This window comes from Phocoena sinus, chromosome 16 (assembly GCF_008692025.1).
Source record: "Phocoena sinus isolate mPhoSin1 chromosome 16, mPhoSin1.pri, whole genome shotgun sequence".
Classification (NCBI taxonomy): Eukaryota; Metazoa; Chordata; class Mammalia; order Artiodactyla; family Phocoenidae; genus Phocoena; species Phocoena sinus.
The window spans coordinates 10,878,366-10,893,596 of NC_045778.1; the positions used below are offsets into that span (position 1 = coordinate 10,878,366).

The 15,231-nt window shown below is 36.8% G+C and overlaps 1 protein-coding gene across 7 annotated transcripts in view; it reads left to right on the forward strand.

The window, feature by feature from the left end:
• The window catches only part of BMS1 (BMS1 ribosome biogenesis factor), a 46,018-nt gene that overhangs the window by 16,938 nt on the left and 13,849 nt on the right, over positions 1-15,231 (forward strand). For all 7 annotated transcript variants that reach the window (XR_004346270.1, XM_032608828.1, XM_032608834.1 and 4 more), the window contains one exon: positions 3,193-3,274. Coding sequence is in view for 6 of the 7 variants with exons in the window: in XM_032608828.1 (XP_032464719.1) it covers positions 3,193-3,274 (82 nt within the window). In the remaining variant the exon portion in view is untranslated. The remainder of the gene's footprint in view (positions 1-3,192; positions 3,275-15,231) is intronic.

Sequence of the window (15,231 nt, forward strand, 5' to 3'; positions counted from 1 at the left end):
ACTCATTGCTATGGGTTGGTCATTGTTTCTAGGCCTTTTCAGTGACCAGAGCTAGGAAAATTCATACATACATTTTCAATTCAGAGTCAGGACTACAGGCTTCTTACTTAATCTCTTTTATCTCCTGTTTATATCTCTTGTTTTTCCACTGTAGAATTAGTTCCTGTTTGAACTTGAAGATGATTAAATTAGAAAATTGTGTAATTATTTGCTTTATCCCAGTTATACATAGAAGTGTCAGAATAACATTACACGTGTTTCTATTAATATGATTACTAAAAACAGTTAAAGTTTTTTCCTTTATTTTGAAAAAATATATTTATTCATTTGGCTGTGCAGGGTCTTAGTTGTGGCACGCGGGATCTTCGTTGCCGTGTGTGGTATCTTTTAGTTGCAGCATGTGGGATCTAGTTCCCTGACCAGGGATCAAACCCGGGCCCCCTGCATTGGGAGCACGGAGTCATAATTGCTGGACCACCAGGGAAGTCCCCTGAAGTTTTTTTCTTATATGTTCTCCCTTTTGTTTTTTCAAAAGTGGCTATACCATTTTGCATTCCCACCAGCAGTATATATAGCTTTTGAGTCCTCCGCATTGGAATAACATCACCAACACTTGTTATTACCTGTTGTTTTTCTTGTTTTTTATTGTTATAACCATTCTAGGAGGTGTGATGTAATATCTCATTGCAGTTTTGATTTGCCTTTTCCTGATGGCTAATGATGTTAGACATCTTTTCATGTGCTTGTTTTCCATTTGAATATATTATTTGAAGAAATATCTATTCATACTATTTTCCCATTTAAAAAATTGGGTTATTTGTCTTTTTATCATTGAGTATGTATTCAGGATCCAAGTCCCTTATCAGGTATATGATTTGCAAATATTTTCTCCTATTCTGTAGGTTATCTTTTCTGTGCCCTTTGAAGCACTAAGTTTTAAATTTTGATGAAGTCCAATTTCTCTGTATTTTTGTTGTTGTTGGTATCATATCTAAGAAACCATTGCCAAATCCAAAATCATGAAGATTTACTCCTATGGTTTGTGTAAGGGTTTTATAATTTAGCTCTTACGTTTAGGTCTTTGATACACTTTGAGTTAAGTTTTGTATTTGGTGTGAGATGAGTCCAACTTCATTCTTTTGCATGTGGATATCTAGTTGTCCTAGCACCTGTTGAAAAGTCTGTTCTTTCCCCTATTGCCTTGTCTTGGCACCCTGGGTGAAAATCACTTGACTGTAGATACATGGGTTTATTTATGGACTCTTAATTATATTCCATTGATCTATACATCTGTCCTTATGCTAGTACCATACTATTTTGATTACTATTGTTTTGTAATAAGTTTTGAAATCACGAAGTGTGAATCCTCCAACTTTGTTCTTTTTCAAGATTGTTTTGTCTTTTCTGGCTCCCTTGGGTTTTCTATATTTTAGAATCAAAGAATTCTTTGCAGAATCTTCTGCAAAGAAACCAACTGGGATTCTGATAGGGATTGCATTGACTTGGGTAGTATTGAGACCTTAACAATACCAAGTCTTCTAATCTGTTAACATGGGATGCCTTTCCATTTATTTAGATCTTTCAAGAATGTTTTACAGTTATCAGAGTATAAGCTTTGCACGTCTTTTGTTGGATTTATTCCTAGTATTCTTTTTGATGTGATTGTAAAAGGAACTGTTTTTTGAATTTCATTTTTGGATATTCATTCCTAGTGTATAGAAATAAAGTTTACTGTTGTGTATATATATATATATTTTGTTGTCGTTGTTGTTGTTGTTGTTTGTTTTTGCGGTACGCGGGCCTCTCACTGTTGTGGCTTCTCCCGTTGCGGAGCACAGCCCCCAGACGCGCAGGCTCAGCAGCCATGGCTCACGGGTCCAGCCACTCCGCGGCACGCGGGATCCTCCCGCTCCAGGGCACGAACCTGTGTCCCCTGCATCGGCAGGGGGACTCTCAACCACTGCGCCACCAGAGAAGCCCTACTGTTGTATATTGATCTAGTATCTTGCAATCTTGCTGAAGTCATTTATTCTGATAGTTTTTCAGTAGATTCCTTAGGGTTTTCTATACACAAGATCATACCACCTGTGAATAGAGATAGTTTTTCTTTCTAAACTGGATGCCTTTTATTTTATTTTCTTGCCTAATGGCCCTGACTAGAACGCCTAGTACAATGTTGAATACAAGTGATGAGAGGAGACATCCTTGTCTTACTCCTGATCTTAAGGGGAAAGCTCCCAGTCTTTCACCATTAAGTGTGATGTTAACTGTGGGGTTTTTTATGGATGCCTTTTATCAGATTTAAGAAGTTCCCTTCTAAGTTTGTTGAGGGTTTTTATCTTGGAGGGTCTATTTTTTAAAATTTATTTGGTCTCTGGTTCCCCTAAGTCAATTGTTAAACTTCATGAAAGCAAGGATCTTTTGGAACAGTTTGCCATTCAGTGCCTGCAAAGCTTCTTGGCACAGAGTAGATGTTCAGTAAATACTGAGTGATTGTAGGCATGAAGGAATGAATAAATGAGCAGATTTGCTTTTGCATCCATTGTAATCATGCTAGCTTCAAGGCTACTCTTTGAGAGTGAGGTTGTATCTGAAAAATGTGAATCATGATCAAAATGTGATTGAAAGCCGGGACCCATGTGAAGATTTCTTTATGTGTGCTTTTGAGCCCTTGGCAGTGACTGACATGTGCTGTCCTAAGTCAGGTTCCCCAGGAAGCAGTCTGAAATAGAGAGTTGTGTACAAGTTTTAGCCTGTATTTGAGAGGTGCATCCAGCATCCACTACATGTGTGTACTGGATGATCTGGCAGATCTGGAACTGGGAGCCTCATCAATACTATTTGTACTGTTGGGCTCATACAAGACATTTTGTCTTTGGCAGAGGAATTACGTTTTCAAACAGCCATGATAAGTCTGGATTAACGAATTAGTAAATATCTGTTTGTTTACTTATGAAGTCACTGGGCTGATGTTATTTTCCCTATCCACTGGTTAATGCTATAATATTTATGTTTTTATATCTGTTGTTATACTATATACATCAAAGTTATTTCATAGGCCCACTTGGAATGAAAATATCCATAGAACTGTCTTGAAAAGTATTTAAAGGCAAATTGTCACCTACTGTTTCTCAAAGCAGTTATTTATTGAATGATTGGAGCCTGTCAACTAAGCTGACTTTTCTGTATAAGGTTATGAACAGTATCAGAGATTGCTTCGTGACTGGGAAGTGGGAAGAGGATAAAGATGCAGCCAAGATCTTAGCAGAAGATGGTAAGTAAATGGCTGTATTCTTCAGAGAAGGCTGCCTTCTCTCTATATTATTTTCTTCCATATCTTTAATAGTCAACTTGAAAATATTAGTCACTTGTGAAGTGGCTTGGGGAACTCTGACAAGAGTTCTGACAGGAGTAACATTCTAGTTCCTCCTTTCATGATGGTCTTATTTTCTCCCTCTGGTTAGTTGACTTATTAGATATGGACATTGAAGAAGAGTGGGAAGCTCTCCATAAATTTTATCATGCATTGTTAAAAATAGTCATTCTTGTTTATGTGCTGTGGTTAGATTCACGTTAAGATTCAGGTTAAGCATTTTTGGCAGGCATGCATAGGTATGTAGAGGCTTCCTAAGAAATATTTTCAGTTTCTTCTATGATCATAGGTCAAATTTGGTTTTCTTGTAGTGGTGGTTGTGGTTTTTGTGTTTATATTTTGACATTTTCATGAGATTTTTTTTTTTTTTTTTTTTTTTTTGGTACGCGGGCCTCTCACTGCTGTGGCCTCTCCCGTTGCGGAGCACAGGCTCCGGATGCGCAGGCTCAGCGGCCACGGCTCACAGGCCCAGCCGCTCTGTGGCATGTGGGATCTTCCCGGACCGGGGCACGAACCCGTGTCCCCTGCATCGGCAGGCGGACTCTCAACCACTGCGCCGCCAGGGAAGCCCATGAGATATTCTTCATAATATTTTCTGACAAGACTTTCAGTGAAATTTTGAATTTATAACAGAATAAAGCGCTCATCTGTTATTTGCACTTTCTCATTTCTAACATTGTTCCTTTTTTGTGTGTTTTAGTTAGATTTGCACATTCTCTATTTTGTTAGATCCATAACTTTTGGATTGATTTTTCATTTTACTATTTTTCTCATGATTAAAAAATTTAAAGTTTTGATTTTTTTTCTTGTCTTTGTTAGTTGTAGGATTAGAAAAGGAATTTTTTGGTTTTGTTTTCAAGGAAAGCACTTTTAAAAATTAAGGTATAGCTTAATGTTCAACCTAATATATTTTGACAATTACATACATTTATATCCATCACCCAAAACGAGAATAAGAACATTTCTGTCACACCCTAAATGTTTGTCTGTGTCCTTTGCAGTCAGCACCCACCCCCTACCCCAGGCAGCCACTTTTGGATTTCTGTCACCATAGATTTGTTTTGCCTGATCTTGGACTTCATACAGATGTAGTCAGACAGTATGTATTTTTTAGTGTTTGGGTTCTTTCCCTCAACACAATGTTTTACTTTTTGATAAATCAACCTTGTTGAGATATGTTTTACATACAGTTAAGTATACCTGTTTTAAGAATATTCTTATTTGGCTAGTTTAGACAATTGTATATGTTCATGTACTACCATTACAATCAAGAAATAAAGTATTTCCATCACCACAGAAAGAACCCTCATGCCCCTTTGCAGTCAGTCCCTACTCCCACCATCACAGCAGTCCCAAGGCAACCAATGATCTGCTTTCTCTCACTATAAATTAGTTTTCCCTTTTCTAGAATTACATATTAAAAATACTCTCTTTTGTCTGTAGATTCTTTTACTTAGCATACTGTTTTTGAGGTTCATTCATATTATAATTTGTTTCTTCTTATTGCTGAATAAGTATTCTGTTGCATGGGTATGCCAATTGTTTATCCATTTTTCTCTTGATGGCCATTTAGGTTGTTTCCAGTAGTTGACTATTACAATTAAGGCTGCTCTGAACATTCACGTATAGGTCTTTTTTTGTGGAAATTGGTTTTCATTTCTCCTTGGTAATACCTAGGAGTAGAATGGCAGAGCTATGGGGTGGGTAGATGGACAACCAACTTGATAAGAAACTAACAGAGTTTGACTCCATTTTTAATGTTAGACTGATGACAGCTCTTAAGCCCCACCTGTTCTGTCCCCCTTTCTGTCCTACATCTGGACAAGCTGATAAAAAAGCCAAGTTCCTCCTCTTTTGGCATCAGGAGGGAGTTCAAACCATATACACTCCAGCTGTCACCAAAGCCCCACCACCTCCTAACTACCAATAGCTCAAGCTATTCTCCTTTTCCGCCCGCTCTCCCAAGCTGTATTTGAACTAGCTTGGGAGGTCTGCCCAACTCTCCCCAAAAAGTCTCATTATGTGAATTATAAATCTTTCCATATCCTCTTGATTCATGTGTGTGTCATCTGTCTCAATATGCAAACCATATTTTGGGTGGGAGGTTCATCCTGTCTCTGTGGGTTGATTACAAAGTAAACTGCCCCACAGTTCTTCAAAGGGAACTCCAGCAGTGGATGACAATTTCAGTTCACATCCTAGTGGGTGTGAAATAGTATCTCGTGGTTTTAATTTATAATTCCCTGATGACTAAGGACGTTGCGTATCTTTTCATGTGCATATTGGCCAATTTAATATCTTCCTTTGTGAGGTATCCATTTAAGTCTTTTGCTTATTTTTTTAAAGTTTATAATAGTTTACATTTAGAGAAAAATTGTGAATATAGTACAGAGGTCCCACATACCTCACACCCAGTTTGCCCGATTATTATCATCTTACATATGGATGGTACATTTGTCACAATTAATGAACGGAGCACTAACAAAATCTTGGGTCTCTGCCAGTTTGAGCACCTTTCTGTGTGTTAGGGGGCCATTTGTATTTCCTTCCATGACTGTCTTTGAATATGCTTTGCCCATTTTCTATTGGGTTATTGTTGATATTTTTTCATACTTACAAGAATTTTTTATATATTAGAGAAATAAGTCTTTTGTGATATGAGGTGCCACATTTAACCCCCTTATTTTAACATTTGTATTTTAACTTTATGATTCTTTCATGTGGAATTTTTTTTTTTAATGAAGTTAGATTTATCAGTTTTGCCTTAAATGACTTTTGAGATTTGTCTTATACTTAAAAAGGTCTTTTGTAAAAAAAAAAAAAAAAAAAATCTGAAAAAGGAGAAGAAAAATCTTCCATTGTTTTTTCTAGTGCTTCCTGATTTCCTTTTTTTTTTTAGCATTTAAATCACCGACTCATCTGCTGTTTATTTTAGTGTGAGTTGAGAGGCATAGATAGAGTTTTTCCCAGGTGGCCACCAGGTTCTTTCCAATACTATTTGTTCTTTTCCCAACTGATTAAAATGCTCTTTTTGTCATATTCTTAATTGATAGATATAGAAAAAAGTTTTTGGACTTTTCTAGTTTATGTCATTGATTTCTGTTGGTTCATTCATCATTGCTATGTTTAAAACCCTTATATAGCTTTATAGTATGCTATTAAGACACCAACTATTAAAACTGGTATGACTGGTTCCTATCTCTCCCTGTCTCTGCTAGGTTTTTTAGAATTCTTCCGACTATTCTCTTACTTATTTTTCCACAGAAACTTAAGAATCATCTTTTCCGTTTCCAAAAGAAAGTGTGGTGGATTTGTGTCTTTTATAGTAGCTGTATTGAGGTTTAATGGATATACAGTAAACTGCACATATTTAAAGTGTACAGTTTGATAAGCTTTGACATGAGTATACAATCACCACAATCAAGATAATGAACATACTTTTCACCCCAAAAGTTTCCTCATGCCACTTGTTATCCCTCCCTTCTGTCCTTTCCCTATTACCAGGTAACCACTCTTCTGCTTTCTGTCACTATACAAGAGTTTGTATCCTCTGTAATTTGATATAAATGGAATCATACGGTATGCAGTCTTTTCTAACTTATTGTACTCAGCATAATCATTTTGAGATTCATCTATGCTGTTGCATCTTCATTCCTTTTTATTGCTGTGTAGTTAATTTCTTTTTATTGGTGAGTAGTATTCCATTGTATAATGCAATACAGTTTGTTTATCTGTTCACCTTTTGATCGACATTTATGTTATTTCCAGTTTGGGGCTATTGCAAATAAAGCTACTGTGAACATTCTTCTACAAGTCTTTGTATGAACAACTGCATTTATTTCTCTTGGGTACATATCTCAGAGTGGACTAAATGAATCATATGGTAGATGTAGTTCTAATTTTTTTTAAGAAATAGCCAAATTGTTTTCCTTAGTGGTTGTACCATTTTGCATTGCCACTAGCACTTTATGAGACTTCCAGTTGCTCCACATCCTTGCCAGTGCTTGATATGTTGGTCTTTTTAATTTTAGACACTTTTTAAGGTTTAGAGTGGTATCTCATTTTATTTTCCTGATGATTAATGATAATGAGCCTTTTTTCACATGTGTATTTGCCATCTGTGTTTCTTCAGTGAAGTGTCAAATCTTTTGCCCATTATTTTACTTTGGTTGTGTGTTATTATTGAAGTTTAATTCTAAATTACTTTTGATACAATCCTTTATCACATGGAATTTGCAATTTTTGCCCATTGTGTAACAAAGACCATCATATATGATCTGTGAATGAAGACAGTTATACTTCTTTCTGTGCCATCTGGATGACTTATTTTTCTTGTCTTAGTACACTGGCTTAAACTTCCAATACAATGTTGATTAGAAGTGGTCAAAATAGACTGTATACATATTGTAATATTACACCTACTGTTAACCATCATTTTACCACTTTGAGTAACATGTGGAAACTTTTCTTCCATTTAGGCCCTTTTATCTTCCCCACTTAAAAAGGTTTTTTTTTATTATTATGTAAGTTACAGATGTACAATATAGTGATCCACACTTTTAACAGGTTATACTCCATTATAGTTATTATAAAATATTGGCTATATTCCCTGTGTTGTACGGGGAATATATCCTTGTAGCTTATTTTATACCTAATAGTTTGTACTTCTTAATTCCCTACCCCTCTATTGGCCCTCCCCACTTCCCTCTTCCCACTGGTAACCACTAGTTTGTTCTCTGTATCTATGAGTTTGCTTTTTTTTTTTGTTATATTTAGTAGTTTGTTGTAGTTTCCCCACTTTTAAATATTGGCTTGAATATTAGATAGTGATATAATTTTTTTGACTGAAATATGATTTTACAAATTCATAAGCTGGATAGTCTGTTCGGTGTATCCATATTTCTGTTCTTTTTCTTTTGTTTCTGATGGTCTCAGATTTCTCCTTTTATAATTTCCTTTCTGCCTAAGAACTTCCTTTAGCCATTTTTTAAGGGTAAGTATGGTAGCTACAAATTCCTGTAGCTTTCCTTCATCTGAGAATGTCTGTTTCCTTCTTCATTTATAAAGAATAGATACATAGGCTGTCATTTTACTTGGTGTGCGCCTACAGGTAATCTGTCATTTCTTTCTGGCTGCTTTCAGATATTTTTTATTTGTTTTTAGTTTTCAGAAGTTTGATTGGTGTGAATTTTGTTGGGTTTACTCTGTTTGAGATTAACTCATCTTCTTGAATCTGTAAGTTTGTGTCTTTCAACAGATTTAGGAATCTGCAGTCATTATTTGTTTCAGCTCCAGACTCCTTATGAGACTCTGATGATACAGATGTTGGGATTTTTTTGTTTCTGTCCCACAGGTCTTTGAGGTGCTCTTCACTTGTTTTTTTTGCTCTATGTTGTTCAGACTGAATGAATTCTATTATGTGGCCTCAAGTTCTCTAAGTCCATCCTCTTTCATCTCTACTCTTACTATTGAGCTCATGTAGCCAGTTTTTTAATTTCTGTTACTGTATTTTTCAGTTATATAATTTCCATTTTGTTCTTCAATTTCTTGTTGAGGTTTTCAGTTTTTTGGTTGTTGCTGTAAGATTTATAGTTGCTTGTTGAAGGATTTTTTTTTTCGGATTTTATAATTTTATTTATAATGGCTGCTTCAAGGTACAAGTCAGATAGTTCCAACATCTGATTCATTTCAGTGTTGTTTTCAGTTGTCTTTTCACATTCAAATGATGATTTTCTTGGTTCTGGGTATGACAGGTGATTTTCTATTGTAGCCACACATTTTATTTGGTGACCCTGGGTCCTATGTAATTTTTAAATTTTAGCAGGCGATCATCCTGTTTAGGTTTAATGTACAGGCCCTGGTCTACTTCATGGGCTGTGGTTCCAATGACAATTTAATTTCAGAGCCTTTGTGGTACTGTTTTGCTGTACTTGGTTTATCTGGTGCTACTTGTTCCTGCTGGTGCTGCTGGTTCCTGCTGGTGCTACCTGGGGGGAACAGAGGAGCTTCCCTAGGCTGGGCCACCTAGTGTGGCTAGGTTGGGGAAAGTTGTTTTGGCCTCTGGGGCCAGTTTGCTTGTTCTGGGGGCATCTCCTTTGCTTGGTCCTGCCTGGACGCATATTGTTTTTTTTGTTTGTTTGTTTGTTTTTGTTTTTTGCGGTATGCGGACCTCTCACTGTTGTGGCCTCTCCCGTTGTGGAGCACAGGCTCCGGATGCGCAGGCTCAGCGGCCACGGCTCACGGGCCCAGCCGCTCCGCGGCATGTGGGATCTTCCCGGACCGGGGCACGAACTCGCGTCCCCTGCATCGGCAGGCGGACTCTCAACCACTGCGCCACCAGGGAAGCCCCGCATATTGTTTTTAAGGTGGAAGAGGAGAGTCTCACGCCTGGTGGAATCCCTCCTTGCTGATAACCCTTGGGCACCTGGTACATCTTGGTGGAGGAAAGGAGATTCAAGCTCGTTGGGAAGGCTAGCACTTTCCTTCATCACTTGCTGTCAGTGGGATACCCAGTTTACCTGGATTGCTGGTGAGATCTGGTTCAATCTGAAGGAAGAATGGGCCTATCTCATTCTGCGGCTGCCTTCTGTTGCCACTTGCGGATTGGGAAATGGTGGCCCTAAGTTGCCTTTCTGTGGGTTGTGGTATAGTGAGACATAGGCCACTATGTCATTCCTCTGGTCATGGGGACGCTCACCAGCCCATCTTTGTCTTTCCACCTTTCAGAGTTCTCCTTTGGTTGTCTCTTGTGCTCTTGCATCGTTTCTGGAGTTGATGGTTATACACAGTCAGGACGAACAGAGGAGATATGTCTACACCATCTTTTCCAGACTGGAACTCCTTGGTGGTTATTTTATTTTCTTTCTTTTTTTTTTTTTTTAACATCTTTATTGGGGTATAATTGCTTTACAATGGTGTGTTAGTTTCTGCTTTATAACAAAGTGAATCAGTTACTATGTAAAAGAGAGAATTAGAGTCTTCATGATATTGAGGCTTCCTTTCCAAACACATGATGGTTTTACTTGTTCAGTAGATAACATTAATAATACCTCCTTCGTTGAGTCATGTTGAAGAATATAGTTAAGGCACGTAAAACACTTAGAGCAGTGCCTGCCTGGTATGTGAAGCACTTAAAAGCATTAGCTAAGGTTATTCCATGTGTCCTTTATTTTATTTTATTTTTTTATTGGAGTAAAATTGCTTTACAGTGTTGTGTTAGCTTCTGCTGTACAGTGAAGTGAATCAGCTATATGTATACCTATATGCTCTCCCTCTTGGCCTCCCACCCTCCCCCATCCCACCCATCTAGGTTGTCACAGAACACCAAGCTGAGCTCCCTGTGTTATACAGCAGGTTCCCAGTAGCTATCTGTTTTACACATGGTAGTGTAATTATGTCAAACCTAATCTCCCAATTCGTCCCACCCTCTCCTTCTCCCAATGTGTCCACATGTCTGTTCTCTATGTCTACGTCTCTATTCCTGCCCTACAAATAGGTTCATCTGTACCCTTTTTCTAGATTCCACATATATGTGTTAATATATGATATTTGTTTTTCTCTTTCTGGCTTACTTCACTCTGGATGACAGACTCTAGGTCCATCCACATCTCTACAAATGACCCAATTTCATTCCTTTTTATGGCTGAGTAATATTCCATTGTATATATGTACCACATCTTCTTTATTTATTCATCTATCATTGGACATTTAGGTTGTTTCATGTCCTGGCTATTGGAAGTAGTGCTGCAGTGAACATTGGGATACATATGTCCTTCTGAATTATGGTTTTCTCAGGCTATATGCCCAGTACTGGGATTGCTGGGTCATATGGTAGTTCTATTTTTAGTTTTTTAAGGAACCTCCCCATACTGTTCTCCATAGTGGCTGTATCAATTTACATTCCCACAAACAGTGCAACAGGGTCCCCTTTTCTCCACACCCTCTCCAGCATTTATTGTTTGTAGACTTTTTGATGATGGCCATTCTGACTGGTGTGAGGTGATATACCTCATTTTAGTTTTGATTTTCATTTCTCTAATAATTAGTGATGCTGAGCAGCTTTTCATGTGCCTCTTGGCCATCTGTATGTCTTCTTTGGTGAAATGTCTATTTAGGTCTTCCGCCCATTTTTCATTGGGTTGTTTGGGTTTTTTTTGATATTGAGCTCCATGAGCTGTTTGTATATTTTGGAGATTAATCCTTTGTTGCTTCACTTGCAAATATTTTCTCCCATTCTGAGGGTTGTCTTTTCGTCTTGCTTACGGTTTCCTTTGCTGTGCAAAAGCTTTTAACTTTCATTAGGTCGCATTTGTTTATTTTTGTTTTTATTTTCATTACTTTAGGAGGTGGGTCAAAAAAGAACTTGCTGTGGTTTATGTCAAAGAGTGTTTTCCTATGTTTTCCTGTAGGAGTTTTATAGTGTCTGGTCTTACATTTAGGTCTTTAATCCATTTGGGGTTTATTTTTGTGTATGGTGTTAGGTAGTGTTCTAAGTTCATTCTTTTACATGTAGCTGTCCACTTTTCCCAGCTTCAGTTATTAAAGAGGCTGTCTTTTCTCCATCGTATGTTCTTGCCTACTTGGTCGTAAATTAGGTGACTAGTCTGTGTGGGTTTATCTCTGTGCTTTCTATCCTGTACTATTGATCTATATTTCTGTTTTTGTGCCAGTACCATACTGTCTTGATGACTGTAGCTTTGTAGTATAGTTTGAAGTCAGGGAGCCTGATTCCTCCAGCTCTGTTTTTCTTTCTCAACATTGCTGTGGCTATTTGGAGTCATTTGTTTCCATACGAATTGTAAAATTTTTTTGTTCTAATTCTGTGAAGAATGCCATTGGTAGTTTGGTAGGGATTGCATTGAATCTGTAGATTGCTTTGGGCAGTATAGTCATTTTCACAATGTTGATTCTTCCAATCCAAGAACATGTATATTTCTCCATCTGTTTATGTCATCTTTGATTTCTTTCATCAGTGTTTTTTAGTTTTCTGAGTACAAGTCTTTCACCTCTTTAGGTAGGTTTATTCCTAGGTATTTTATTCTTTTTGTTGCATTGGTAAATGGGAATGTTTCCTTAATTTCTCTTTCTGATTTTTCACTGTTAGTGTATTGGAATGCCAGAGATTTCTGTGCATTAATTTTGTATCCTGCAACCTTACTAAATTCATTGATTAGTTCTAGTAGTTTTCTGGTGGCATCTTTAGGATTTTCTATGTATAGTATCATGTCATCTGCAGACAGTGACAGTTTTACTTCCTCTTTTCCAATTTGTATTCCTTTTATTTCTTTTTCTTCTGATTGCTATGGCTAGGACTTCCAAACCTATGTTGGATAAGAGTGGCGAGAGTGGACATCCTTGCCTTTTTCCTGATCTTAGTGGAAATGCTTTCAGTTTTTCACCATTGAGTGTGATGTTTGCTATGGGTTTGTCATTTATGGCCTTTATTATGTTGAGGTAGGTTCCCTCTATGCCCATTTTCTGGAGGGTTTTTATCATAAATGGTGTTGAATTTTGTCAAAAGCTTTTTCTGCGTCTGTTGAGATTATCATATGGTTTTTATTTCTTAATTTGTTAATATGGTGTATCACATTGATTGATTTGTGCATATGGAAGAATCCTTGCATCCCTGGGATAAATCCCACTTGATCATGGTGTATGATCCTTTTAATGTATTGTTGGATTCTGTTTGTTAGTATTTTGTTCAGGATTTTTGCATCTGTATTCATCAGTGATATTGGTCTGTAATTTTCTTTTTTTGTGATATCTTTGTCTGGTTTTGATATCAGGGTGATGGTGGTTTCGTAGAACGAATTTGGGCGTATTCCTCCCTCTGCAATTTTTTGGAAGAGGTTGAGAAGGATGGATGTTAGCTCTTCTCTAAATGTTTGATAGAATTCGCCTGTGAAGTCATCTGGTCCTGGACTTTTGTTTGTTAGAAGATTTTTAATTACAGTTTCAATTTCATTACTTGTGATAGGTCTGTTTATGTTTTCTAGTTCTTCCTGGTTCGGTCTTGGTAAATTGTACCTTTCCAAGAATTTGTACATTTCTTTGTGGTTGTTCATTTTATTGGGTTATAGTTGTTTGTAGTAGTCTCTTAAAATCCTTTGTATTTCTGCTTTGTCAGTTGTGATTTCTTCTTTTTCATTTCTAATTTTGTTGATTTGTGTCCTCTCCCTTTTTTTCTTGATGAGTCTGGCTAAAGGTTTATCCGTTTTGTTTATCTTCTCAAAGAACCAACTTTTAGTTTTATTGATCTTTGCTATTGTTTTCTCCATTTCTATTTCATTTATTTCTGCTATGATCTTTTTTTTTTCACATCTTTATTGCAGTATAATTGCTTTCCAATGGTGTGTTAGTTTCTGCCCTACAACAAAATGAATCAGTTATATATATACATATGTTCCCATATCTCTTCCCTCTTGCATCTCCCTCCCTCCCACCCTCCCTATCCCACCCTGCTATGATCTTTATGATTTCTTTCCTTCTACTGACTTTGGGTTTTCTTTGTTCTTCTTTCTCTAGTTGCTTTAGATATAAGGTTAGATAGTTTGAGATTTTTCTTGTTTCTTGACGTTGGATTGTATTGCTATAAACTTCCGTCTTAGAACTGCTTTTGCTGCATCCCATAGGTTTTGGGTCATCATGTTTTTGTTGTCATTTGTTTCTGTGTATTTTTTCTATTTCTTTGATTTCTTCAGCGATCTCTTGGTCATATAGTAGTGCACTGTTTAGCTACCATGTATTTGTTTTTTACAGGTTTTTTCCTTTAATTGATTTCCAGTCTCATAGCACTGTGGTCAGAAAAGATGCTTGGTACGATTTCAATTTTCTTAAATTTTCTGAGGCTTGATTTGTGACCCAAGGTGTGATCTATCCTGGAAAATGTTCCGCGTGCACTTGAGAAAAACGTCTATTCTGCCAATTACGGGTGTATTGTCCTATAGATATCAATTAAATCTATCTAGTGTATTTTGTCATTTAAAGCTTGTGTTTCTTTACTTATTTTCTTTTTTGATGAACTGTCCTTTGGTGTAAATGGGGTGTTAAAGTCCCCTACTATTATTGTGTTACTGTTGATGTCCCCTTTTATGGTTGATAGCATTTGCCTTATGTATTGAGGTGCTTCTGTGTTGGGTGCATAAATATTTATAATTGTTATATCTTCTTCTTGGATTGATCCCTTGATCATTATGTAGTGTCCTTCCTTATCTCTTGTAACAGTCTTTATTTTAAAGTCTATTTTATCTGATACAAGTATTGCTACTCTAGCTTTCTTTTGATTTCCATTTGCATGGAATATCTTTTTCCATCCCTTCACTTTCAGTCTGTATGTGTCCCTAGGTCTGAATTGGGTCTCTTGTAGACAGCATACATATGGGTCTTGTTTTTGTATCCATTCAGCCAGCCTGTGTCTTTTGTTTGGAGTATTTAATCCATTTACATTCAAAGTTATTATCAATATGTATGTTCCTATTACCATTTTCTTAATTGTTTTGGGTTTATTTTTGTGGGTCTTTTTCTTCTCTTGTGTTTCCCGCCTAGAGAAGTTCCTTTAGCACTTGTTGTTGGTTTGGTGGTGCTGAATTCTTAGCTTTTCTTTGTCTGAAAAGCTTTTGATATCTCTGTCGAATCTGAATGAGATCCTTGCTGGGTAGAGTAATCTTGGTTGTAGGTTTTTCTTTCTCTTTCATCACTTTAAGTATATCCTGCCACTCCCTTCTGGCCTGCAGAGTTTCTGCTGAAAAATCAGCTGATAACCTTATGGGTATCCTTTGTATGTTGTTTTTTGTTTTTCCCTTGCTGCTTTTAATATTTTTTCTTTGAATTTAATTTTTGTTAGTTTGATTAATATGTGT